This window comes from Lutra lutra, chromosome 4 (genome assembly GCF_902655055.1).
Source record: "Lutra lutra chromosome 4, mLutLut1.2, whole genome shotgun sequence".
Taxonomy (NCBI): Eukaryota; Metazoa; Chordata; class Mammalia; order Carnivora; family Mustelidae; genus Lutra; species Lutra lutra.
This window is the reverse complement of record NC_062281.1, coordinates 72,974,009-73,000,663: the sequence shown is the minus strand read 5'-3', so window position 1 is coordinate 73,000,663 and position 26,655 is coordinate 72,974,009. Positions and strand designations below refer to the sequence as shown.

Sequence of the window (26,655 nt, the reverse complement as noted above, 5' to 3'; positions counted from 1 at the left end):
TAGCCAGCGATTCTTTTAATTAAAAACAAAATCTAGTTTTATTTAAAGGGAAAAAGTCTGACTGAATTATTCTGCTAAGGATGGGATTTCCCATCCTAAGACCTTTCTCAAATCAGTTTATATTGGTGACCAGTCCACAACAGAAAGGAGAGCACTTAGAGTCACTGACTGGTCTTGAAGACACAGGTGAGCATGCGGAGAAGAGAAACACTGCGACTGTATTTGGTCTCTGTGGGCAGCACCCAAGCCTTGCGCTTGCAGGCAAATGTGGGCGTTGGTGAGATACTCTATGTCTACCCGAGTAGGGACCCTTCTTCACAGCGGTCCGCAGAAAAGACAGTACTATTTTCTGAAGGCTTAAATAGTTACCTAAGCTTATCTAAGTTGTTTCCTATTATTAGTTTCTGTGCTCCCAGGGAGTCGATTCTAACTGCAAACTATCCTCCATTGGTGCATATGGATGAGTTAAATGCTTCAACATCATACGGTCTGATGGTCATTGGAAGATGCGAAGTGATTTTCTGTTGTTTATTAGTAAGCCTTCATTAATGGATAGAATCTCTTACCCAGATAATTTTTCTGTTACATACTGTAGTGTTCCCTAACTTTTTTTTCACATAATGGCACATCTGGAAAGTGGTAATGTTCTGTGTGTACATGACAGTATGTCCTCGTGGGGCAAGCTGAGAATGCTGCCCACGGCCGCAGGTGACCGGCCCTGGGATCCTGACTCTCAGCCCTGCTGGCTGCCTCAAGGACTTGCATACCTCTAACTGATTCTTGGCTCACCCACTGGGAACCTATGATAAGCAGATGAACAAAATAATAGTTTTTCTGATGATCAAGAATCATTATCTTAGAGGAGATGTTTTCAAGATGGAACACAGTATGGTTGTTTCGAATTAGAATGCAGTTGTATTTGTCTAGTTCTGAAGAACTCATTGGTTGGCCTTTAAGTCCTTACTTACAGTAAACACCATGAGAACTTATACACTGACAATTTCTTATTCTTCTTTCCTGGAATTAATCACGGCAAGAATAACAACCAGTAAGTTTACCAGCTACAGAGGAGGTCAGAGGGGACTGCTGTTTCCCGCACCAGGACTCAGTGAGGATGAAGATGGGCTTGAGGAGGGTCATGTTCTAAGTGCATTCTCAGAAAGAGAGGGCCAGTGAGTGTTTTCAGCTCTCCCATCACAAAGGAAATGCTTGTGAAGATGATCTGTTAGAGGGACAATTATGGTCTCCACCATCCTCCACAGGAGCTCCAGAAAGAAAAGCCGTCTCCCTGTCCCTCGGTGACAAGGAGGGGATTCTCTGGAGGTGGTAGGAGTTCTTCATTGATTCTATCATCTCGTCATTGTCAGGAGGTCTCATACAGATTAAGGAGTCTGCTGAAATGAAATTAAATGGTCATCACTCCAGAAGAGCTAAAAAGAATGGTAATGTTTTCAAGCCAAAAGCATATTTGCTGACATAGTTGAGCTTGGAGGTGATAAGCTTGCTGGCCCGAGTCTCTTACATGATGTTGCGTGACACTCTGGGTATTCCCCACGTGTTATTCCACAGTCACTTTCAAACAGAAACCTGGTTTTATTCCACTACTCATATGTAACCTTATAAAAATGTCTTCTGTGTAATCGTTTGGGATAACTGACTTTCAACAGCCCTTGAGGGAAAGCAGCATAAAAAAGGAGTCCCTCTCAGGGCGCCTGGGTGGCTCAGTTGGTTGTGGCCAGCTCTTGATCTCTGCTCAGGTCTTAATCTCGGAATTGTGACTTTAAGCCCCCTGTTCAACTTAAAAAAAAAGAACCCCTTTCCTTTTTTCAGATACACTTATTTTGAAATGAGTAATTTAAAAAGGTTTTTTTCTGAAGTATTTGTTTAGAGGTTAAGGATTTAATTCAATCATAAGAGATAAGAGAAAATTGGGAGATAGTCTTTAGTATCAATATAGCTCTTTCCTGAGTCTGTGACAGTTTAAAAAAATTCTTCGATAAGGTAATTTAGAACCAAAGTATGTCAGAGACTGTGGCCCATGTTACCCACCAGTATGGTTATATATTAGAATATCATCTTTTTTTTTTTTTGGGAGGGGGGTGGGTGCAGAGGAAGAGGGAGAGGAAGAATCTTAAGCAACTCCACAGCCAGCATGGAGCCCGATGCAGGCCTGGATCTCACAACCCTAAGATCATGACCTGAGCTGAAATCTAGAATTGGACACTTAACTGACTGAGCCATCCATGCACCTATATTAGAAAATCTTGAACTGATTTGCAGACTCCTTACTCTTTATGAATTTAGTGAGTCTGAAGATGACGTTGGTCTGTGTATCTTCCTGAGAGACCTCTTTATTCAAAAGGGAGAAGAGAAAGAAGAGCAAACTGAACTGCTTTACCTTACTTTCAGAGAACTTCCTTGACATATAAGACATGGTGGATATTACAAAAATGAGTGTGTTCTTAACCTCCTTACATCACTTATCTCGTATTTACTGAGCATATATTCTCGGCAACCAGGTCTTGTCAGGTTGCACGTTAAGTCCAAATAATTTGAAACTACTAGAAGGTAGGGTCACTTTCTAAGTAGTTTTATTTGCTGTACTATGATCAAGTGGCCAAACAAAATACTAAATAATAAGATCCTTAAGATTAATAAACTCACCATTGTTAAAACTGGTCACTGAGAAATAGCTCCTCTGTGTTGGATTAAAAAAAATACAAAGACGAGGATACAGATGCATAAGGAAAGCTGGAGCAAGAGCTCGTAAACAGGAAGAATTATCTTAAAGAAATAACCTAACTTGGTTCAAAGAAACAAAGTTAGAAATAGCATCTGCTTTAAAAAAAAAAAAAAAAAGTGATTGTGGTATTTAAAACCAAGCTGACCTCTTCGCTAGTTTGAAATTTTTGCAGAACAAAATAGTTTTTCATATGCTGTTGCATGTAGAAGAACTTCTTTTGTCTCCAAAGTGAGTCATGCAGGAAGCAGATGGGGAGAAGAGAGCGCTGTTGATGGAGAGAACAGAAAGAATCATGTGAGCTTTCTCGGAGTCTAGGGACTTTAGGAAAAAAACTTTGGTGGAGAGAAAAGCATTGGGACCCAGGAGACTTGCAAAGCCATGGCACTAAAATGTTGGCCTAATAACCCCAGGAAGAAATGAAATGGTGTGGCGTGTTTATGGGGTCTGCCGCGTTCTAGAGGGCCCACGCCGTGCATCTGTCTGAAGCAGGGTCCGTGATTTTCTATGTCTCTGCCTTTGTGCCCTCTACCTTTACGAATGGTGGATGCTGAGTGAGCATTCATGAGATGTGGGAAAATGGATATCTAGAGAGAGGTTTTGGTTTTATTTATTTATTTTTAAACATTTCATTCATTTGAGAGAGAGCATGTGCACGATCAGGGCAGAGAGGGAAGGGAGAGGGCGAGACTCTCAAGCAGAGTCCTCTCTAAGCACGAAGTCCGTCTGGGTCCTGAACCCACATTCCCGAGATCACAGTCCAAGCCAAAATCAGGAGTTGGGCACTTGACCGACTGAGAGTCCCAGGCGTCCCAGGAGAGAGGCTTTCATTTTAGGAAACTTTCTGTTCAGTTGCCTTCCTTGCGCACCTGCAGGAACACAAAGTGCTGCTGACGGGGACACCGCTCCAGAACACTGTGGAAGAGCTCTTCAGCTTGCTGCATTTCTTGGAACCGAGTCGCTTCCCTTCAGAAACCACCTTTATGCAAGAATTTGGTGATCTGAAAACAGAAGAACAGGTACTCATCACGTCTACTTTGTACTTTAGTCATGTAACTGAAGATTAACCCATGAAATGGCAAAGCATTGCTGTTTAGCTTCTTAGGAAAAGTCAAGTCTAGTGAGCTCTGTATCTCCTTTCCTTGAACATTCCAAGTCTTCATTATGGAGGTTTTCTTGTTTGTCTCTTTGCCCTCAGGAAGGGCAATTGGAATTTGTTGGGAGAGGTTACTTACCTGTTCATGTTCAATTTTCAGAGACTGCCATGCTATTCAGGTCGATGATTTTGCTTTGTGTACTTTTTTTTTCCTTTAAGATTTTAGTTATTTGGGGAGAAGCAGGCTCACTGCTAAGCGGGGGGTCTGACGCAGGGCTTGATCCCAGGACCCTGAGATCATGACCTGAGCTGAAGGCAGAGGCTTAACTGGCTGAGCCACCCAGGTGCTCCTGCTGTGTATACTTCTGAGCACTGTGTCAGAAGGCATGGGAACTTGTAGTTATCTGCCTCCTAGAGTTTTGGGATTCTAACTTTATTTTTTAGCTGTGTATGCTTGGCCACATTGCTTACTTTTCTTGTCTACATACTTTCATTTAAACTACTTCAAAAGATTTCTGTGAGAAATAAATGAAGTTTGTATGAAAAGCAGGTAGTTATTTTATACATCCTAAGAGTTATGGGAATATTTATTATTATACTGGTTTTGAAATAGATATGCTTGCAGTATGCTTGTGGTCTTGGTCTTTATGTCTGCCCCTCCACAGTTTACTGTCTGAAGCCTCCTAGTTTAGTTCAGAGTGAAATCTGTTTTGTTTTGGTTTTTGCTTTCTTAAGATAAAAATGATCTTATCTGCTGTATATCCTATTGCCAGTCAATAGAAACGGGAATCAGAGAGTGACATCTCTGCTTGCTTATTTACGCAGGGAGTAGGGAACTCCTGGCCTACTCATTCTGTTAGCTCTTTCCAGAGTGGGAGGAACCTGAAGCCTCGCACTCCCACGTCCCATGAGGTCACCTCTTCCCTCTTCCTCATCATCCCTGTGGCTTAAGACAAACAGAAGGGAAAGCTCGGTGAATCAGTTGGGTTCTTTTCTACCGTGTGCTTGTCAGGCCTTCTGGCTGTTCAGGCCCCCGGGCAGCTGAAATAGACCATCTAACATGGCCTCATTCAACCTTCATGCACTTCTGTTATGAAAGCTGGGAGATTAGTGCCTTCGTGCTCTTACTGGGCTTTGACAAATAAAAACCAATGCTAAGTGAATAAGATAATTCTGATTTTTCATGTTAGAATATGCAAGCGAATCACGAAACCAAGCATTGACCTAACGTCCTTTTTTTAGGTGCAAAAACTCCAGGCTATTCTAAAGCCAATGATGTTGCGACGTCTCAAGGAGGATGTGGAAAAGAACTTGGCCCCCAAAGAAGAAACTATAATTGAAGTTGAGCTAACAAACATTCAGAAGAAATATTACCGAGCCATCCTTGAGAAGAATTTCACGTTTCTCTCCAAAGGTGGTGGTCAAGCTAACGTCCCTAACCTTTTAAACACTATGATGGAGCTACGGAAGTGCTGCAATCATCCGTACCTTATTAACGGTAAGCCGCAGCACCGGTAGACGCGTTTGGGTGACTCCAGAAATCCTCTTCTCCCTCCCGACGGAGGATTCGATGCATTGTGGTCATTACTGGATCCTGTCGCCTCAGCACGGGTTTCACCAACTTCCTGTTCTTCCTGACATCTCCTTCTGTGGTGGCTGCAAGTGAGGGACCATTGCCCCTGCTGAGCTCTGCCACGGGGCCTCAGCACACCGTTCTCCAACTTCTCTGCCTCCGTGTCTCGTCCCTCAGAAGGAGGTGTTGGTACTAATGCCTAAAAATCATCAGAAGTGCTAACAGTTAAAGAGAGATTGGCCTCAGCTGAGACTTTCTTGCTGTGTGTGTGTGTGTGTGTGTGTGTGTGTGTGTGTAAATCAGAGACGTTGAAGAGGAACTGGTGTGAGAAGGCAGCTGTCAGCTGTCTGGAGGCTTTGGCAGGAGGGAATTTCGGTCTAGAGACCTCTAGGACCTATTCCCTAGGAAGGAGAGATCATTTTAAAACTTTGATAACAGTTTGTTTCTGTTACTGATGGATACGTTATGGTCTTCCTGTTTTCTTAACTGAATTGACAGTGTCACGTAACTGATTTGGGTAAAAACCTATATTGTATACTTCCCAAAATCATTAAAGGGGTAAACATTGCATGCCTGGGATGTGTGGGACACTCTGGAGGATACAGGAGGCTTCAGGCTTGTCAGCGATGGAGATGAGAGAAGCCACAGGGAAAGCAGTGGCATGGAGACAGTCCTATGGTGGTGGGAAGGAGTTTGCCAGTCAGGGTCAGAAAAAGGAAGGGCATTGAGGCTGATGTAATAACATGAGCAAAGACAAAGAGACAGGAAAACAAAGGGGAACTTGCCCACAATGTAAAGCCCGTGTCAGAAACAGTGGGGCAGTGAACGTCAGGCACATACTGAGACCCTGCTGTGGAAAGCCGCAAAGGCCGGGCCGTGGGATTTTGGCTTTTGTCTGCAGGCCGTGGAGAACCGTGGCTAGTGTTTGAGCTGAGAAATGATTCAGGATGCTTGATCTGGCAGCATCGTATAAAACAGATGGGAGGGAGTAGGGAAAGACATATAAGCAGAAAGACCTGCTCGAGGCTCTTGCTGCCTGCTGTTGTGGCCAGAGCTCATACAAGTTAAAGAAGGGGGACGGTCCGCCACGTTGCAGTGTTTGTGTGCAGTTAGGTTCCTTTGCAGGGGAGTAGGAACAAAGATCGGTTCACAATCCATGAAGTTCAAGGGCAGCTAATTTAAAGAGTTCCTGATCTTTGACCCCCTGTTCCTGAGGGACACACCTGTCAGCCACCTCAGCCCCACAAGTTCCTATTACGAGATGACAGAGTGGTCCACCTCTTCAAGACCACCTCAGCACTGCCTCTGTGGTCACTGCCGTGGTGTGACATCGATGGATTCCCTGCTACGACGTTGTGCTCTTAGCTCTGTCTTCCAAAGAGAGTGCTGTGCATGGTGATTCCGTGCTTGCTGCCACCAACAGCGGTCCTGCCGGGCACCACGTGTTTAGGAGCCCGTGAGGCCATTACAGGGAGCGTCACCCAGCCTGTGCCTGAGCTCAGGAGCTGGGATTGGCGCCTAGGGTGACTGGTGGTGCGAGTACAACGCCTGTGCTTATGTGACACACACACACACACATGCTTGCATTTAATATTTGCTAAAAAGAAAATGAGGAAGAATAGCCTCCAAGGGGGAAGCGAGAGCCGTCGCAGAAGAGCTGAAATGCTGCTGCAGGATGCATGCGAGAAGGTTGACCTCGGGTGGCCGTCAGTTCCGTCACATCTGCCTTGTCTGCTTACATGCTAGTCACCCGCATCAAACGTGTCGAGGGAGGAGTCGTGCGTCCGGTCCCCCTCGTGCCACCCCCTCCCCAGCACAGCTGGTGGGTCTCTTCCTTGGCTGATTGCTCTGCAGGGTCATCTGCTATACTTCTTGGTTTACCTGGAGTCTTTTAGGACTTGTGAGACTTGGGTCGGTGGCCATTGTCCTAATTGATCATACCTTGGGGTCAGCGTTTCTGCCTCTCCAGGTGATGAAGTGTCTGTGAAGCCCAAAATATGCCCTTAGTTGAGAAGTTGTAATTTAAAATGCCCCCCACATTAGGCATTACAACTGCCCAGATAACTTAACCTGGATGTTGGGGTTCACCGAGGTTGCTCCATGGCCCTATCGCCCATTTTCATCCACAATCTGGAGTAGAACGTATACCCATGTGCTGCTAGCCCTCCACACGTGTATCGAGCCAGTTCAAGGGCATTTTCAGTGTGGCAGTTTACGTTGAAATTTGTACGGGTGGTGGCAGGGTCAGGCGGCCCCAGTCAAGCTCAGGTTCATTTTAGGAAAGCACAACACACTTCTGTAACTGTGGAAAGTGGAAGCAACTGTATGTGCAAGTTGGTAACCTGTGGTAATGTAAGCAAAGCAGAAGGAAGAAAATTAGAAATGACAGTAGAACACAAACCGAGTAATATTTTAAATGTGGGTTAATGTCTCAAGTGCTTAGCACAGTGTTTGGGGTGCTCTGTGAGCACTTGTAAGTGTCTGTAGCTGCTGCTTTACTTCAGTAGAATGGAACATCCAGTTTTAAGTTCCCCGTGTGAGAGTGCAAGTGATGTCGGAAACTTGGTCAAGGTCCCCTAAGGGTCATTCGCTGTCATTGCTGGGGGCCGGAGGAGTTACAGAGAAGAGCAGGCAGAAAGAAAACCAGCCAAAGCTTGCATGATGGAATGAATTTCAGATAGAAAACTGTAACTGTTTTCCTGGTAATCTTCAAAAGACAATAATACCTTGTTTGTGGCTGGATGACATTGGCAAGATAATAACTTCTCGTGAAAGCTAGCAAACATTGCAGTTCCTGTCCTCACCATGACCATCTGTTTAGTGAGAAGATTTCCACGCTGGTTTCAAGTTGTCTTTGATATCCCCCCCACACACACACACTTTTGAAATATAGCATGAACAATAATTTAGGACAGTGTGAACAAAGTATTTTGGCTTGTCATAACCTATTTCTGGTTAATTTTCAGACTAATATTTATAAATCTAACATCAAGGTAAATAATTGGTAAACTTGGGCACTTTGGCTGTGACATTGAAAGGTAGAAATTGCTTTCCTTCAGTACCTTCCCCGACCTTCTTTCCTTTAATTTGTCTATAATAAGTATAGTGCTGAAGAATCCTATAGGAAATCCGTTTGCTGATATCTTTAAAACTGGCTGCTGCTTTAAGAACCTCAAATTCATAGCAAAGAGCTGGATTGAGTAATTCAGCAGTATCTTTTATCAGGTAAGAACAAATGTATTTTAATTTTGACTGTTCTTTATAAGATGAGAAATTATTAGTAGCAGTCAAAAAGCAAGGAAGTTATTTTTCTTATCTCTGAGTGAATTTAAAATGAAAAATATTTCTCTGCTAATTTGAGAAATTATTTGTATTTTCAGTTTTTTACTCAAATATTCTAATGTCTGATATTTATCTTGTCAAAATGATTATTTCACTTTTGAAGACTTCATTGACCCTTAGCTTGTTTTAAACTAATATACTGATTCTGAGTTAGAATTTTCACATAGACAAAAAATAACTGCCCAAATACCAGGAGTAAAATCTATTTCTGAGTTATAAAACGCTTACACTGTATCGCACATGAACAAACTTTTAACGTAATATATAGACTTAAACCTATTTCCCTGTCTCCTGAGGGCCGCCTTGTCCTGAATCCAGAACCTAGATTTCTACATTTCATGTTTTGAAAAATACGATTCAGCTTTATTCAAGAATATTTTTTATTCAAGAACTTTCCTGTTAATGCTCTTCCATGGCATTTTGTTTTTCCTCATTAAAACCCGTCCCCTCTTCTCCCCACTTGGAGAAGGGTCTTGAGCGTTAGCCTCTTACTCCTGCAGAGGAGGGAGCGAGGCGCTAGCGATGCTGACCGCGCTGGCCTTCTCAGCCGGGCTGCCTTCCTCCCAAGGAACCGTGTGCTTTGCAGAGGCCTTAGTGCCTGGGTAAGGGCATTAAGTGACTTTAATCTTTTCCTAGTGAGAGTCTTTGTTGATTAATAATTAACAAGCTGTATTTCCGCATATGGCCGTGCCACAACTGAATTTGCACAGGTGCCCTTTGAGTGGAAATAGGACGGTGCCTTTCTTCCTTCCGCTGCCGCTGGTGGCAGTTCTGTCCTACAGGCTGTGTGGTCTCACTCACATAGCCTGTAAGACCCGTCCAAGACTTCTGCGCACTCCTCTCGAGTGGTGTTAGTTCACACATGTTTCAAACTGGTGGTAAGAAGAGTATTTGACCCTCTGGCACAGTAGAAGGCTGGGAACCAGTCGCAGTAGGTGGATTTGTTTGTTTTTCCTAAAGAATAGGAGACACACACACACACCCCACCTTTTTGGAGAGGCACTGAGCACAGCAGCCCTGGCCTGATTAACTCCCCAGACCAGGGTGCCCCGATGTTCCGAGCTCAGCAGCTAAGCAGTTGAAGGGAGCTTAGCCTGGGTGTGTTTGGGGGATGGGGGGGCATAAGCGCTTCTTCCCTGGCGATGTCATTCTCTTGAGGCGACTCTGCCTCAAGGGGAGTTCTGCAGGAGGCTAGGAAAAAGAGGGCTAAGCATAGAAGCCTTATGTGAGACAAGGTCGTTTCCTGCTCTTGTTTTTGAAATGCTTGAAAAGCTCTGGCTACTTCAAGATAGAGTTTTTGTACCTCATGAAACTGCCAGATGAGAATGAATGTGGAGTGGGGGTTTAGAGATTGCAACAGAAGACGTGTGTTCAGAACCCCCGCCACCCCCCCAAAATCCCCAAGAATTATCCTGAGAAAGGAATTTCCTTTTGTTGCCCTTCTTTGGGCTGTATTTACATGCGATTATATACAGAAACTACTGCCCCGACACCGTCATTATTAGAACCCGATTCCCTTGTTTCTTAGCTTCAGAACAGATTTTGTTGTTTGTGTTTATATTCAGCTAGTAAACAGTTCTTCGTTTCTTTAGCGATTTAGTTCCAAATTTTCTGTAGGTATCTGGCCCTTGGCTTGTTTCTGCCACTTCTGGCTTGACAGTCTGTTGTTGAAATTCAGTTTCTACAGACAGCAAACATTTGTTTGTTGGAAAATGTGGGTTCCCCCCCCAAATGTTTAAATGTGTTGTGCTTAAAACTTTGATCCCTTTTATACTTCGTGGTTTTGTGTTAGACCTGACTTTTAGTAAGTGGCCGGATTCGTGTTCATAAGCACGAGCGTAACATTCTGGTTCCTGTAGTTAGCAGTGGGTTTTGAAAGCAAGTTCATTGTTTTTAGTAATAAAAACCTTTTATAGTATTCACGTTATGCCGTCCAATCTCTGCAGGTGCTGAAGAGAAAATTTTGGAAGAGTTTAAAGAAACACACAATGCCGACTCTCCAGATTTTCAGCTCCAGGCGATGATCCAGGCTGCTGGCAAGCTGGTGCTGATTGACAAGCTGCTGCCAAAGCTGAAGGCTGGCGGCCACAGGGTGCTCATCTTTTCCCAGATGGTGCGCTGCTTGGACATCCTGGAGGACTACCTCATTCAGAGACGGTGAGGCCACTGTGCCGTAAGAATAAAAAGGAAATAAAAAATGACCTTTCATGGGGCTCCAAGTGGCTCACCTCGAAGTGACATTCGTAACGGAGGGGAAGGAGTGGGGGAGATGTGTCATACCCCTCTCTAAAGACCGTCGGTGTACAGGGCCCGGTCCCTGAGTGCGGTGACGACAGTAGGACTCTGCATACTTTGGACGGCCATTTCATTTCCCACTTCTTTCATTTGGCTAGGGGAGAATGGGTCTCACCGAAAAGCAGAATTGTTTGTTATTTGACTGCTAGAGACGTCAGATGTTTTTAGACTTGTTATTTTGCGAGCGAGGAAGTAAAATAGAATTTAATTTTTGAGCATTCCACCAGTTATATGCCACACTACCATAAAACCTGTCTGCTCTGAGGTGATTTCTCGGTAATGCGTATCCTACGTTGTAATACTCGCTTTACGAAAAGAAACAAGCGTGCCGTAGTCACGCGCCCAGCCTCCTTGCTAATCCTGGCGTTCTCTAGGTACCCGTATGAGAGGATCGACGGCAGAGTGAGAGGAAATCTCCGCCAAGCAGCTATCGACCGGTTCTCCAAACCTGACTCTGATCGGTTCGTTTTCCTCCTGTGCACAAGGGCAGGAGGCTTAGGCATTAATCTTACTGCTGCTGATACCTGCATCATCTTCGATTCCGACTGGAATCCCCAGAATGATCTCCAGGTAAACACACAACACAATCATCCCTGGATGCCTTTTTTTTTTTTCCCCCCAAAGTCATTCCTCTATGATGAAAACTCCCTAGTCAAACCAGTAAAGTTGGATGGTTACCACCACTCAGATGGTGTCCCACGATCGGGCGAATGAACCGACTAGTAGTCACTGCCTTGATAATGCCCAAGTGGTTTCTTAGTGTGTGAGCCTTCTGGACTGTGCCTCTGCGTGTGGGAACGGGGGTCCTGGGAACGGGCATGTGAGTCTTTTCTTTCTTCGGTAGCCATTCGTTTTCTTTTTCTTCCAGGCTCAGGCTAGATGTCATAGGATAGGACAGAGCAAATCTGTGAAAATCTACAGGCTGATTACGAGGAATTCTTACGAGAGGGAAATGTTCGACAAGGCGAGTCTGAAGCTCGGCCTGGATAAAGCTGTGCTGCAGTCCATGAGTGGGAGAGAGAGCGCCGCCAACGGGGTAACGCGCTGGCCTTGGCCCTGCCGCTCTTCGGGCTCTCCTTAGCCTGGCTTAGCTAATGGAAGAAGTGATCCGGCAGTGAATCACTTTCCAGCCTCACTTTTCTCAGCCTGTTTTGTCACAGTGTCTCTTTTTTTTTTTTTTTTAAAGATTTTATTTCTTTATTTGACAGAGACAGAGTGAGAGCGGGAACACGAGCAGGGGGTATGGCAGAGGGAGAAGCAGGCTCCCCGCTGAGCAGGGAGCCTGATGTGGGGCTGGATCCCAGGACCCTGGGATCATAAACTGAGCGGAAGGCAGACACTTAACGACTGAGTCACCCAGGCGTCCCTGCCACATTGTCCTTTTTATGAGTCCAGTTTATCCTCCTTGAGGGGTGCCGGGGTGGCTCTGCCTGTGGCTGCAGTCGTGATCTCAGGGTCTCAGGATCCAGCCCCACATCAGGCCTCAGTCTGTGTCCTCCTTCTCCCTCCCCTCTCGTGGTCTTTCCCTCGCAATCTCTCTCTCTCTCTCTCTCTTAAAGAAATAAGTCTTCCGGGCGCCTGGGTGGCTCAGTGGGTTAAGCCGCTGCCTTCGGCTCAGGTCATGATCTCAGGGTCCTGGGATCGAGTCCCACGTCGGGCTCTCTGCTCAGCAAGAAGCCTGCTTCCCTCTCTCCCTCTCTCTCTCTGCCTTCCTCTCCGTCTACTTGTGATCTCTCTCTCTGTCAAACAAATAAATAAAAATCTTTAAAAAAAAAAAAAAAAGAAATAAGTCTTCCAAAAAAAATTCCTCCTTGAGTACAATGAGGCATTTGTTTTGTCTACAAACATTTTTCCATTCTAAATTACTTTAAATATCTCACTAAAACAGGTACAGCAACTTTCCAAGAAAGAAATAGAGGATCTGCTCCGAAAAGGGGCCTATGGTGCCCTCATGGATGAGGAGGATGAAGGGTCTAAGTTCTGCGAAGAAGATATTGATCAGATTCTCCTGCGCCGCACCCACACTATCACCATTGAGTCTGAAGGGAAAGGTTCCACATTTGCTAAGGTGTGAATTGACCTGAAGAGGCAGGTTTTCTATAGAAATGTACTAGAGTTTGCTTAAAGCAGGACCTTATAAAGTGCCCGCAAGGTGCATACATAACATTGGCTTTATAACTGAGAATTAGGAAAGGACTTAGGACCGCCCCTGTGGAGCCCTGATGCATAGAAGATGCTCTGTGTGCTTTTGGGTTCCCTTCTCTGTTTTTGGCCTTGGTAGTCCCCTCACCTTGGCCTCATATCTGCTTCCTGTGACCTTGGCCCCACCCTGTCCACTCTGGAGCTCCTGCTCTGACATCATCTTGCTTCCTGAGATCCTGATTCCTGACGGAGCCTGTAAGAACAGTTGAGTCATTCCTATCTTCGTTAAAAAAAGCCTCTCCTCTGTTTTGCCCTCCAGCTTCAACTCCATAACCCTTCTTTCGTAGCTAAAATCCACACGAGTGTTGTTTGTACGAGCTGTCCCCACCGCCTCGCTTTCTGCTTGTTTTTTTAGCTTTCAGCTTGCCCCCCCCACCCCCGACCCCTCTGTCAGACCAGCCCTGGTGAAGGTCACCACCCAGCTTCCTTTCCCACTGCTTGATTGAGAGTGCCTTCTGAGGCTTTCCTTGCACGTGGTTCCACCCATCCACACCCAGGCCCTCTTGATACCTTGATTTGTAACAGCTTTATTGAAATGTTATTTACTTGCCATACAATTCACCAATTTCAAGTGTACAGCTCAGTGCCTTCGCCATATTTGCAGACTTGTGCCCCCATCACCACATCTAAGTTCAGAGCATTTCCATCACCCCAGAACCTCTTGCCCATTAGCAGTCAGCCTCTCCGTCTTCCCCTCCCGCACCGCTCCTCCCCCCAAGTCCTTGGCAGCCTCTAATCTACTTTCTGTCTCTATAGATTTGCCTACTCCGGACATTTCCTAAAATGGAATCCCACAACATGTGGTCTTTTGTTTCTGGCTTCCTTCACTTTAGCATAGTGGCTTTGAGACTCCTCTGTGTCCCAGCATGTGTCAATAATTCCTTCCCCTTTTTCGCTGAACATCGTTCCTGTTGCATAGGGTACCTCTTCTAGCAGTTGGGAGTGGGCATTGGGTTGTGTATCCATTCACTAGTTGATAATGAAATTTGGGCTGTCTCCACTTTGGGGTTATTATGAATGTTACAGACATTTATGGACAGGTTTTTATGTGGACGTATGTTTTCATTTCTCTTACATATAGACCATAAATAGAATTGCTGGGTCATATATTCGCTCCATGTTTAACCCTTCGAGGAACTGACAGACTGTGCTCTAGTGACTGTACCGTTTTCTCTTTACACCAGCAGTGATTTTTAGGGCTCTGATTTCTCCATATCCTCACCAATACTTTTTATTTTCTTTTTGATTGACTTTTGATCGACTTTTTGATTATTATAGCCATATTTGGGAACGTGAAAAAGTGTCCCACTCTGGTTTGATCTACATTTTCGGATGCTGTTGAGCATCTTTTCATGTGCTTGTTGGCCAATAAGTATATCATTTTGGGGAAAATGTCTCTTCACAGCTTTTGTTCGTCTTTTGAGTTACTTGGCTTTTATTATTGAGTATTAAGAATTCTTTATATATCCTGGATAAAAGTTTCTCCTTAGATAAAATAATTTGCAAGTGTTTTCTCCTAGTCTTTTTTCTTTTTAAATTTTATTTTTTTTACAAGTAGGCAGAGAGGCAGGCAGAGAGAGAGAGAGAGAGAGGAGGAAGCAGGCTACCTGCTGAGCAGAGAGCCCGATGCAGGACTCGATCCCAGGACCCTGAGATCATGACCTGAGCTGAAGGCAGAGGCTTTAACCCACTGAGCCACCCAGGAACCCTCTCCTAGTCTTTTCTCAACGGTGTTTAATTTCAGTGAAGCCCTGGGTATCTGCCTGGCTCAGTCAGTCAAGCGTCTCCCTTTGGCTCGGGTCACCATCTCAGGGTCCTGAGATTAAGTCCTGCATAGGGCTTCTTCTCAGTGGGGTGTCTGCTTCTCCCTCTGCCTCTGCCTGCTGTGCCCCCTGCTTGTTTGCGTGTGCTCTCTCTCGCTCTCTCTCAAATAAATAAAATCTTAAAAAAATTTTCAGTGAAGTCCAGTTTACCCATTTTTTTCCTTTTATTGTTCATGCTTTTGATGTGTTGTCCAACATTGTCATCTAACCTAAGGTCATGGAGATTTGCTCATGTTATCTTCTATGGGTTTTATAATTTTTCACTCTTACATTTAGGTCTGTGATCATTCTGAATGAATTTTTGTATGTGCTGTGAGATGGGGTCCATCTCCTTCCCTTTGCTTGTGGACATCTGGGTCCCCCGCTCCTCAGTCTCCAGAGGCTCCCTCCTCTGGGCTCTGTGCCCCAGCACCTTCTCTCTCACGTCTTTCAGCCTCTTTCCAGGTTCTGTTCTCTGTCCTTAGAGGCACTTCACATTCAGTGTGTGCACAGCCACATTCGTCATCCCTGTCCCTCTGCCCTCCATGTGCACGCACACGCTCATGCCCTGGGGTTCACCTGACTACTGCCATTCAGATGCCCAGCTTAGCTGCTGAGGCTTTTCTTGGCTTCCTCCTCCTCCTCCGTGCTTCACATCCACCTCAATTCTAACTCCTTCCACTTTACGTTTTAAAGAATGTATTTCTAGACTGTCTGCTTTTCTCAACTTCTGCTGGAGCCGTTTTCAGTCTTCGCTGCTTCCTCTCTAAACACTGCAGTGTCCTGTTCTACCCTCCCGTGTCCCGGGACACCAGTATGATTTCTCTAACAGGTGGCTTTGGATAGGACTCTGTCCATCCTGAGATTATTTCTATTTTGAAAGAGTTCGTGGCTACCTCAGGATAGAGTTCCGACCCATTAACAGGACATTCAGGGCCCTGCGTGACCTGGTTTCTGCCTGCCTCACCAGCCTGACCTTTAGCTACTCTCCCCTGACCATGCTTATCACCAGTCACATGGCACAGTTGCCTCTCTTCTCTTCCGAGCCTTCGCACATGCTCTGTTGTGAGCGTGTCCACATACTTTCCTGTTCTCAGAGTTTTTAACAGTCAGGGCCAGACATTATATTCTGGGGAGCCTTTTCCCAGCAATGCCCTTCCTGCACCCCCTCGTGAACCTGACTAGATCCCTCCTCTGTAGATCAGTTGTACCTGTATGTACCATTATCACCATTGTTGATTACACCGCACTGTCATCTTTTGCTTCCTGATCTGTTTAAACCCCTGGACGGAGAGCTGCCTGGGGGACAGTCTTCCATCCCAGCCCACCAACTGTAGCATCTGGCACACAGTGCAGGAATGCATACGTGCTTGGCTGAATGAGTAAATGAAAGCTGCTTTGCATTTTGCCTCTGAGAAGAGCATCTCAAAGTAATGCATATTTTTTCCCCTTTAGGCCAGTTTTGTTGCATCTGGAAATAGGACAGATATTTCCTTGGATGATCCAAATTTCTGGCAAAAGTGGGCTAAGAAGGCTGAATTGGATATTGATGCCTTAAATGGGAGGGTGAGTGAGAGGTCCCGTTCAAACTCTACCTAATGTAACCCAAGGGATGTTTTTTTTTTTAAAGAAGTTTCAAATGTATCTGCTGTCTGTTCTAGAACAACCTGGTTATTGACACTCCGAGAGTGAGGAAGCAAACCAGGCTGTACAGTGCAGTGAAAGAAGACGAGCTGATGGAATTCTCAGACTTGGAAAGTGATTCCGAAGAGAAGCCTTGCACAAAGCCGCGGCGGCCTCAGGACAGGTCGCAGGGCTATGCACGGAGCGAGTGCTTTAGAGTTGAGAAGAATCTGCTTGTCTACGGGTGAGTCAGGCTTGTGTGAAAAACGGAATTTTATTTTAAAGATGAAATTCTAATCAGCGTGAGAAAGTATATCTGGGTTGGGATTTCTGTTATGCCCTATTGTGCACGCAGGCACGTGACCGAGCAGCCACTGTGACAGGATCCAGGGTGGTTTGGTTCAGGGGCTCACAGTTCTTCTTGTGCATTTGAAGGAGCACGAGTTTGTCCGTTAGAATTATGTCAGATTCACATTTACTTTTTGGTGACTAATAACTCAGAACCACATCTCAAAATTACAAAATCTTTTCCTACTTTAGCTTCGCATAAAATTTGAGACTGTGGTAGTCTTTTAGTATTTCTCTGCTATGAAAACTTGTTAAAGGCAATCATCTCAGTTATAAAGCTCTTCTAACTCATCTGGAACATAAATGGATGGTTATTTCAATTCTGAACGTGTTGTACTTTTCCTGCTGGACAACGTGTCTCTGAAAGGCAGGGTCCACATCACATTCATCTCCGAAGAGCCCTCATCACACGGTGCTCGGAATGATGGCAGGGTGCTCACGAAATATCTGAATCTGCAAATAAGAATTCTCTGGCATCTTATGGGCCTCCAGGCAAGTTCCATTCAAATAAAAAAAAAAGCTACCACCAAAGCGGTACTTCTATAGATCTGATGACATCCTGCTTTTGATGATTTCTTCCCGCGGATTGTCATGAGTTTCAGAATGAACACGCATCTTCCATTAGCATGGCATACAGGGCTCTCTGGTCTGGCTCTTGTCTGTCTTGTCAGTCCTTTCTGTAGGTAGCCCCGGCTTCTGTTGGGACAGACCACTCCGTCTCCTTCAGTGTGCCGTGCTCTGTCTCGTGTCCCACTTCTGTCTTTCTACAAGTTCTTCCACTGCCTAGAGCAGCAGCCCCCCTACTCCTGCACACCCAGTCCACAGACTTGATCTGCCCACAGCTCCTGTCACTGACCTCCTGCATCCCCAGGCACACTGCGCCAGAGAGTCTGGTTTGCACATTCATCACACTCATCGTGTTGGTTTAGGACTCTGAGTAGCAGGCTTCTCCTGCGGGAGCCCCATGTAGAGCTCCATGAAGCCCAGGACTCCCCTCTCTGTGTCCTCAGGGAGGACTGCCTTGCCAGCAGACCCACAGTGAGTGCCTGATCAGTGATTTCATATGGAATCAATGAAGTTCAACTGAAGCCCATTCTGTAACTCAAGCTAATTGTCTGCAAGCTAGACACTCTTTCCTGTGTTCTTAGGTCGTGGGCAGACGCTGGACACTCTTTCCTGTGCTCTTACGTAGTGGACAGACACCTGAGCCCTTTGCTCCTTGCACCTGCCTGGGTGTTTCAGCCAGTGATCAGAGTTGAGAATTTTGCTGGTAACTTTAGAAACGGAGTATCTTAATAATTCCTAAAGCTAAAAAGTGGGCATGGAGCGCCATGCCATGTCTTTGAGGAAGGGCCTTCCTTCCTCCCCTAGGCATCACTGTGTAGGAAACACCTATCGGAAGCTGGGCACCGTGCTAGGATCCTCAGAGACTGGGGATGCACCTGTGAGCAGGACAGTCATGGCCCCCTTTTCAAGGCAGGTGGATAAACAGAAATGGCAGGAAACTGTAATGGTGTTATGTCTGGGAAGACTGTAGATGGAGGGTAGAAGCATGTCTCTCTCCTGTAAGATAGCTCTGGTATCATCTCCCTACTTCTGAGGCTTAGGGTTATACAAGAAGGGGTTCCGCAGACGGTGACATGACTTGATGCGTGGGCATCATGGCTTAGCCTGGGTAGAAGAGAGAGTTGGACGCTGGGCAGGGAGAAGAGAGTTCATGCAGAGAGAGCAGTGTGTCCGAAGGAGGTGAGGGTTGACCCTGCAGTTTGAGTAACTGTGAGTTCACAGAAGCCAGAGAGGACCAGCCAGGACACATGTCCCGGCCTGCTGGGGCGGTCCCTGTGCCTCTCATGCCGTGGCCTCCCTGCTGTGAGCAGCCCTCAGTCCTTGAAGAAGGCAAGGGAGTGGCTGGCTTCTGTCCTGCGCGGCAGCCTGGGGGAGATGAGGCGTGGACAGGATCTGCTCATCTGTTTTGTGCTCTCACACCACAACACCCCAATCGGGGAGCACAGCGCTGTGTCTAACTGGGATTATAACCCCGAACAGTCTATTCAGGGTCAACAGCGTGCTGTCTGTTGTGTTCCGTGTGCGGTTTACACGAGGGCCTGAGAGTTCTCGAAACATGTTATCCATGAATGCTCTTGTACTGGGGAATTAGCGCTCCCTGTGTTAAAAGGAAACTTGAACCTGTTCACAAGCCTTCCTTCGTTACCATGGCATCCCATTGAGATAGATTGAAATAGGACCATTCCTCCACAGCATTGGGTCCCAGGTGTGGGAGCAGCCACACCCCCCTCAGGTCACATTGCATCTCAAATAGCTGGTCGGCATTGAAACGTGCCAGCCATGACAGGGTGACGCAGAGTGCGAGGTGTCCCGGTCCCGGCATCCTTTCCCCCGGAGTTGCGGCCCTGCCGGAATCTGACTGAGAGAGCCTGTGTCAGGCCCGCGGGCGTTACCTCCATGATGGTTCAACCCAGCACCGAGGCGGCGCGAGCTCAGGCCCTGCTCTGTAACAAGTGTTTTTGACTCCTGCGCCCCAAAGTGCTTTCCTGTCCCCTGATGTCAGATACTGCTAGTTTCGAGCCAGGATTTCCTAACACTGCTACCGGACTATGGAAGGAAAGCCCCAGATCTAAAATGAAAGGTACCATCTACATGCTGAACGTTTGCTTTGCAGCTGGGGACGGTGGACAGATATCCTCTCCCATGGCCGCTACAAGCGCCAGCTCACCGAGCAGGACGTAGAGACCATCTGCAGAACCATCCTCGTGTACTGTCTCAATCATTACAAGGGGGATGAGAATATCAAAAGCTTCATCTGGGACTTGATCACACCCACAGCGGACGGCCAGACGCGAGCCTTGGTCAATCACTCTGGTAGGTCCGCGTCATGCTCTCTGTACCACAGGCTCTCAGAGAGCCACCTCGGACCCTCACAACACCACTGAGACCCTATGTCTCCCTGCCACATGCACTGCACTGAGTCCGACATTGTAATTGGGGTTATAGAAAGCTTCTCTGACTATTGTTATCATTGCTCTGATTCTAGGTTTATCCGCCCCAGTGCCAAGGGGCAGGAAAGGGAAGAAGGTGAAAGCCCAGAGCACACATCCCGTGGTGCAGGATGCCGACTGGCTGGCGGGCTGCAACCCAGACGCCTTGTTCCAGGAGGACAGCTACAAGAAGCACCTGAAGCATCACTGTAACAAGTACGTTTGGAGAGGGTCTGCACGACTGGCTGTGACACTCTGCCTCCCGGCTTCCTGCACCTTTACCGTTTTTTCTGGAAACATGGTGCTGGGCCACATGACGGCACAGCTTCAGATGGTGGATTGGTTTGTCTTTTTTTTTTTTAGCGTGGTAGATACATAACACGGTCTTCCCATCTTAACCGTTTGTTAGGTAGACAACTCAGCATTAATTATGTTCAGAATGCTGTGTACCCATCAGCACTGTCTGTCCGCCAGACCTTTTCACTGACCCCAGTGTAAACTCTGTGTCTATGAGACAGTCACTTGCCCTCCTCCCTCCCTGCCCCAGGTCCCTGGCAGGTGCCGTTCTACTTTCTGTCTCTAGGAATTTGCCCATTCTAGGTACCTCCTAAGTGGAATCATAGAATATCTGTGATGGCTGGCTTATTTCATAGCATAATGTTTTCAAGGTTCATCCATTTTGTAGCCCGTGCCAGAATTTCATTCCTTTTCGTGACTGAATAATACTGCATTGTACACGTATACCACATTTTGTTTATCCGTTCATCAGTTGACGGAGATGTGGGTTGATGGACAGCCTTTTTGGCTGTTGTGAGCGATGCTGCTGTAAATGTTGCAGATAACTAGTTGTAACCAAGATGTGTTAGAGAATTACTGTTTGCCCTGTTTGACCCCGCCTTCAGCTGATTGCTTCCAGTGAAGGGACCAGGGAGTTTACAGGGAATTTTTTGCTTAATAGTACCTCAATGTCTAGGTCCTTTTTTCTTACCTGTGAGCTTAGAATCCCATTCCTTACCTTTATGTCCAGAACCTGATCATGTGTAATTGAAGAACATTAAATCTGTGTTTATTTCTTGCTGGGAGCTCTAATGAGCTATCTTCGTCCGAAACTAACATCTGCACGCGGCGATTCTTGTTGCATGGCTGTGAGCCTGCGCTTCTGAGAATCCGTCCAGCCAGCACTGAACAGCTCCAGCACTTGTAGCTTTGCGGGGCCTTGGGCAAGGTCCTCAGCCTCTTTAAGGCTCCCTTGCCTTGTTAACCACCTAGAGCTCTGCAGCAGGACCTCAGCTGGGTGAAGCAGGACATAAATAAATGTGTATCTCTCCTAAAAAGGAGGAACAGAAGTCTGAGCACATACTCCCTGGCAGCGTGCCAAGCCCTCCACGTGCGTGATCTGTGTGACCTGAGACAAGTAGTGTTCTTTTATCCCCCTTTGCCTGACAGGAAAGTGGAGACTCCGGCACTCACGGTCTCGACTAGTTTGGGAGCACAGCCAGGGCGGGAGTCCGGAATGGAGGAGGGCAGTGCCCCCACTCTCCGGGACCCCCGCCCACCTGGGGAGCCTGCCGGCCCCACAGGGTCATCCCAAGCATCACGTGAAGCAACTCCTGGCTGGCAGGGATGAATGGTTCTCATCCCTTTTCAAACATGGAAGTGCCTTCGGGGCCTACCTTTGATGGTTATCGCTAGATTTTGACTGACAAATTTTTCCTTTTTGAGTCTGTGAAAAACCATTACCTCAAACCATTTTGGTGCCTCGGAAACTGTTGTTACTACTGTGGCATAATAGTTCTCCCTAAAATCCCATCCCACTTAACAGCTATCAGAAAACTTCTGTTTCCTGTGGTTTATGTGAACTCTTTTTGGGTCAATAGCCTTCTGGGTTCTGGAGTCAAACCAGACGTGGAGTGGTTTGGTGTGGGAACACCGGCTCCTGTGCCTGGATCCCAGAGTGATGGGGGCGGGAGTTTTTAATTTCCCATTCTGATACCAATAGCGGACTTCATGAGTACCCTCCCTGGTTAGTATGTGAGATGGTGCTAGTGTGCTCTTCCCCGTGGTCTCAGGAGAAGACTGGCAAGGCTTGCCATCTCCTTTCTTGGATAGGCAAGTGGTCCATTTCTTCTTCCTGGTGGGTCATGCCCTGAAACTTCTCAGGATCAAGGTGGGGAAATGTTGATGAGAAAATGTAAGAGAAAATGAAACCCAAATCAAGGAACCTCCTAGAAGATAGCTAGCTGGTTCTCTTCAAAAGTTTCAAGACACAAAGACAGGGGAACTGTCTTAGGTTAAAGGAGATGAAGGGGCAGGGCAGTTCAGTGCTCTATGTGGCCCTGAACTGGATGCAGGTCCGGAAGATGGTCACGAGTGGGATAGCCAGTCAGATGTGAGTGAGGTCACAGACTACTAACGAGTCTGGTCTGTCAGACTTACCAAGTGCAAACTCCTTAAGGTCAGAGCCCACCTCGCATCTACTTTGTTATCCTCCTGGTACCACTGAGCTTGCCAGTTGCACTGGTTTGAATTTTTTCCTCTAGAAGAAAGGTGATATTCACAGTTAATTCATGAACATCTCCACATAACTAAAATTCCTCCCAAAGAAGAAAATTGTATCTTCTATCAAAAAGGGAGAGAAACCATTCAGATCATTGCCACTGTGCTGTTTTGGTTAAAAAAAGAACATCCAGCCGAAGATGGAGGGTACTTCCTTTTCTGAACATCCTCTATAAGGAGATCCTGGCCAGTAAATTCTTGCCTAAGCAGAGAAGAAACAAGGTGCCGGCCGTGGAGGCCCAGACTGTTAGTTTTCTTTTGCCAGTTCTGTGTGGCACAGCCAATTTTTAATCTTACAAAAGAAAAATCTTAAAAAACCAAAACGAAATACCCATAATAATTGTTTATGTTGATGCTTACTCGAAATTTACAGCTTTAGACTCTGTCCATCTAGAACACATATTACTCCAAAGCAGATACCAGATGGAGAGGCAGGCGTATCGTGGGGTACCTGTTAGCGTATGTGGGAGTAGTCTGTTTTGGGGAAGCTACCCTTCGTCCTCCTTTTGACATTTTCAAGGACCCTTGCCCCGTCCCAAGAGACATTGTGAGGTGGTGGAGTCAGAAGGCCTAATCCCAAGTCGTCCCTGCTCAACACGACTCTGTGACCTCGGATATGTCCCTGGTCTTCTGTCACCCTCAGCATTCACATTTGTAAAGTGGGAATTATAACACGTCCCACTTCATCACGGGATTATTGTGATGATCTGACGAGCTAGTACACGCAAATGTGATACGTCAGCTGTAAACCGTCCTGTAAGTATGTGATAGGATGACCCAGCTATGGAAATAGCAGTTAGAATTATCATTAACTCACGGCCGACAGGGTGAGTCTTTAATACTCAGTCCTGAGTGCACACTGAGGGCCGCCCAGCGGGAGATGCCAGCCTCAGAGTAGACACGGGCCTTTGGGATTTACTAGGTGGGCTTTACCAAAAGAATTAATCTGGGTCCTAGAAAAAATCTGGTTCCTAGAATTCCATGGATTTTTTAGAAACTTGATTCTTTGAAAATGACAAGGAATGGCAATGAATTGGCCACATTTTAGCTTCCTTTGTGTCATTTTGTTATTTTTTAAGCTACAACCTAGGCTTCCAGGTAATATGAACTAGAAGGAATAAATAGTGTTTAATACTCCTTAAGGGAGACCTGTGAAGACCCACCCCCGGCCCCACCCCCATCACCATCTTCCTTTCTCGGAAGCAAAGTTGTATAATCTGAAAAACCTGACATTCCATATTGAGGGTTTATTGTAAGGTAGTAAAACCAGATTTTATATCTCGTTTATTCCTACAACTTCTGATGTGCTTCCAAAAATGGTATTAAGGCAGCAGCTGAGGAAATTTTATGAGATAATGAAGCAGAACAGTTACTGAAAGCCATCTGCTCAGTTGTTTACAAACTTGCTCCAATACTTCAGAGGCAGTGGTAGGGTACGTGTCTGAACTTCACAAGCTGCACTAGGTAGGACTAAATGAAGTGCGCCTGGGCTGGGCCGCGCTCGGTCCCTCTCCGTGCAGCGCGAGCGGTTGCCAGGCAGGCCTGTTGGAAGCCAGCAGAAAGCACCACACAGAGGTGATTATGTGCCACCATCTGTCACGCTTCAAGCCTACCATACAGCATGGCTAATCAGCCTTGGCAGGATGATGGATGAACAGCAGCAGCTGCCAAAAGCCACTGTTGGCAAACAGTCCTGAAGTTAAGAACTTTTCCCCCCTCTGTCTTCCTCTCCAGGGTCCTGCTGCGTGTCCGCATGCTGTACTACCTAAGACAAGAAGTTATAGGAGACCAGGCGGATAAGATTCTAGAGGGTGCTGACTCAAGGTTAGTGCAAGTGCTCGCCACTCCATACCTCCCTGTAGTGACCCGGGCAGCCCGAAGACCCTGCCGAGTGTGTTCCAGAACCTTCCTAAACCATCAGTGGCGAATCTTCTAGTTTGCACCTGGAATGGGATTTTCACCCTGTGAGCGCGGGGATGTGGAGGGAATCAGGGGAAAGCGTGTTCGCATGTCCGTGTTCCATGGAAAAGGTGGGAACTATGTTCCTGACGTTCTCACATTTAAAATGGGACCCTGTGGGATGAAGTCCACTTCTAGCTATGGTAGAAAGCGACTGGCTCGCACCCTTCCCTTCAGCCTTCGCTCAGTGCCCCCCAAGATGCTCGGATGCGTGTTGCGGGAGGGGGCACGCGAGCCTGCGCATCCTGTCTGTGGTTACTGGGGATTCTTCCTGTAACGTGAGCATGTGTTCTGAATACCGTGTGACTGGTGTCTTTGTAGTGAAGCTGATGTGTGGATCCCTGAGCCCTTCCATGCTGAAGTCCCCACAGACTGGTGGGATAAGGAAGCAGATAAGTCCCTCCTCATTGGAGTGTTCAAACACGGTAAGTGATGTTTCCGTCTGACCACATCTCGACTGTGTGGCTTCGTTGTCAGCGCTCTTTCCATCCTCTTTTCCAAAGTCATAATATTAATGAGGATAGTTCCAGAGGACTCTTGGCTTCTACCATTTTCCTGTACTAAAAATCTAATATGAACTGTAAATATCAGATGCTGTTTTTGAATGTTTGTTGAGTATTTGAGAAGAAAACATTTCTTTCTTGGCTGTAAATAAAACCAAAACCATATTTGTTTTAATAATAGCCAAGTTGTCCTATAGCTCTCCCTAAACTTTACTTCTAGCGTGGCTCCCCTTGCTGGCTCTGCCAACCCGTGTCAGAGTGGACGGTGGGCTTAACCTCTGCTATTAATCTGTACAAGTGCCTCCTGGGCTTTGTTCCAAGCAATATTTCACAAATGTCAGTGCTGAGAACTCACGGCTCCCCTGAGTGGATGCAGCCTTGTTAACTTTGAAAGGCTGGGGATGCAGAACTGGCATGATATATACAGTGAGCGATTCCTGATTATAATCCCAATTCTCTGGAGGTCGCGGAGGTATTCTCAGCAGCCCGGCCTGACTAAAGGGGAGAATGATGGCTTATAAAACCTTTCATGATTACAGTTTGGCTTGCGGCTCTACAGCAGTTAGGAGCGGTGTGTTGTAGTACACATCCTAATTGAATTGTGCTGTTCTGCCTACGTACTGCAACCGCGTTTTGTGAGCTCAGCCTCAAAATCATTTTCCCGCAGTGCACTGTTGGGATCTGCCATTTTCCATCTAGTCAACTTGGGCAGTCAAAAAGCAAATTGCGGTTTGAAAACCATAGAGGGAACAGTGTCATCTTACTGACATGCATCGTCCTAAACCTAATAAGACAGGTTCGCTGGCCTTAGGTAGACGGGGATTTTCAGCCAGTGGCTCGACTTTCCTGCAGGTCTGTAGCCGCTCTTGGAAGGACGGGTGGGCGCAGCGTGGCCCGCAGAGGTCATGAAGGAGCATAAGGAAGCCTTTTAAATGTCCCGCAAAATTAGCTCTTGGGGAAAATAGGGTTGGAAATCTCCCCAGGCGTCTTGCAGTTAGTTTGAACCTGTTTCTCTGTTCATGTCCATGGTCATTCGCATACCCCCCCGAACTATAACTTGATCCCCTCCCCCAAAATCTGCCCCGTCATGAGCATTCTCTGGAGTGGTTTACTGAAAGAAGGGCTCTTAAGTGGTCGTCTCGGTTGAGAGCTGAGCCTGGTATATTGTGGCAGTGCTGTGATTTTGTGAGTGACGGCCCTTTTGCTGTTTCTGCGCGTGTCCTCTGTGGGCTGCTGGGGATGGCACAGGCTACGAGAAGTACAACTCCATGCGAGCTGACCCCGCGCTGTGCTTCCTGGAACGAGTTGGTATGCCCGATGCCAAGGCCATAGCTGCCGAGCAAAGAGGAACAGACATGCTAGCAGATGGCGGTGACGGGTAAGAAGGACATTTAAAGATTGTAATAAACTTTATGTCACTGTCACATCTATTGGCAGGGTTCAGTCCTTACACTGTGCTGTGCACTCCACTGATCTGATTTCAACTTCGGTGATGTTTCCCAGAGTAGTCTGTTTATGTATCATAATGATTATTTAAACGCAGTATATTATTTAGATCATCTGAAACTTGTTTATTTTTTCCAAGTGATGACACTTCCGCCCACCCACCCGCCCCTTACC

At 46.5% G+C, this 26,655-nt stretch overlaps 1 protein-coding gene across 9 annotated transcripts in view; it reads left to right on the top strand.

Moving 5' to 3' along the window:
- CHD7 (chromodomain helicase DNA binding protein 7) overlaps window positions 1–26,655 on the top strand; it is a 189,970-nt gene that overhangs the window by 147,351 nt on the left and 15,964 nt on the right. For all 9 annotated transcript variants that reach the window (XM_047724434.1, XM_047724432.1, XM_047724425.1 and 6 more), the window contains 13 exons: window positions 3,616–3,759; window positions 5,079–5,334; window positions 10,698–10,908; window positions 11,421–11,616; window positions 11,915–12,082; window positions 12,935–13,114; window positions 16,506–16,616; window positions 16,712–16,917; window positions 19,702–19,901; window positions 20,074–20,233; window positions 24,308–24,397; window positions 24,854–24,957; window positions 26,284–26,413. In XM_047724434.1, the coding sequence (XP_047580390.1) occupies window positions 3,616–3,759; window positions 5,079–5,334; window positions 10,698–10,908; window positions 11,421–11,616; window positions 11,915–12,082; window positions 12,935–13,114; window positions 16,506–16,616; window positions 16,712–16,917; window positions 19,702–19,901; window positions 20,074–20,233; window positions 24,308–24,397; window positions 24,854–24,957; window positions 26,284–26,413 (2,156 nt within the window). The remainder of the gene's footprint in view (window positions 1–3,615; window positions 3,760–5,078; window positions 5,335–10,697; window positions 10,909–11,420; window positions 11,617–11,914; window positions 12,083–12,934; window positions 13,115–16,505; window positions 16,617–16,711; window positions 16,918–19,701; window positions 19,902–20,073; window positions 20,234–24,307; window positions 24,398–24,853; window positions 24,958–26,283; window positions 26,414–26,655) is intronic.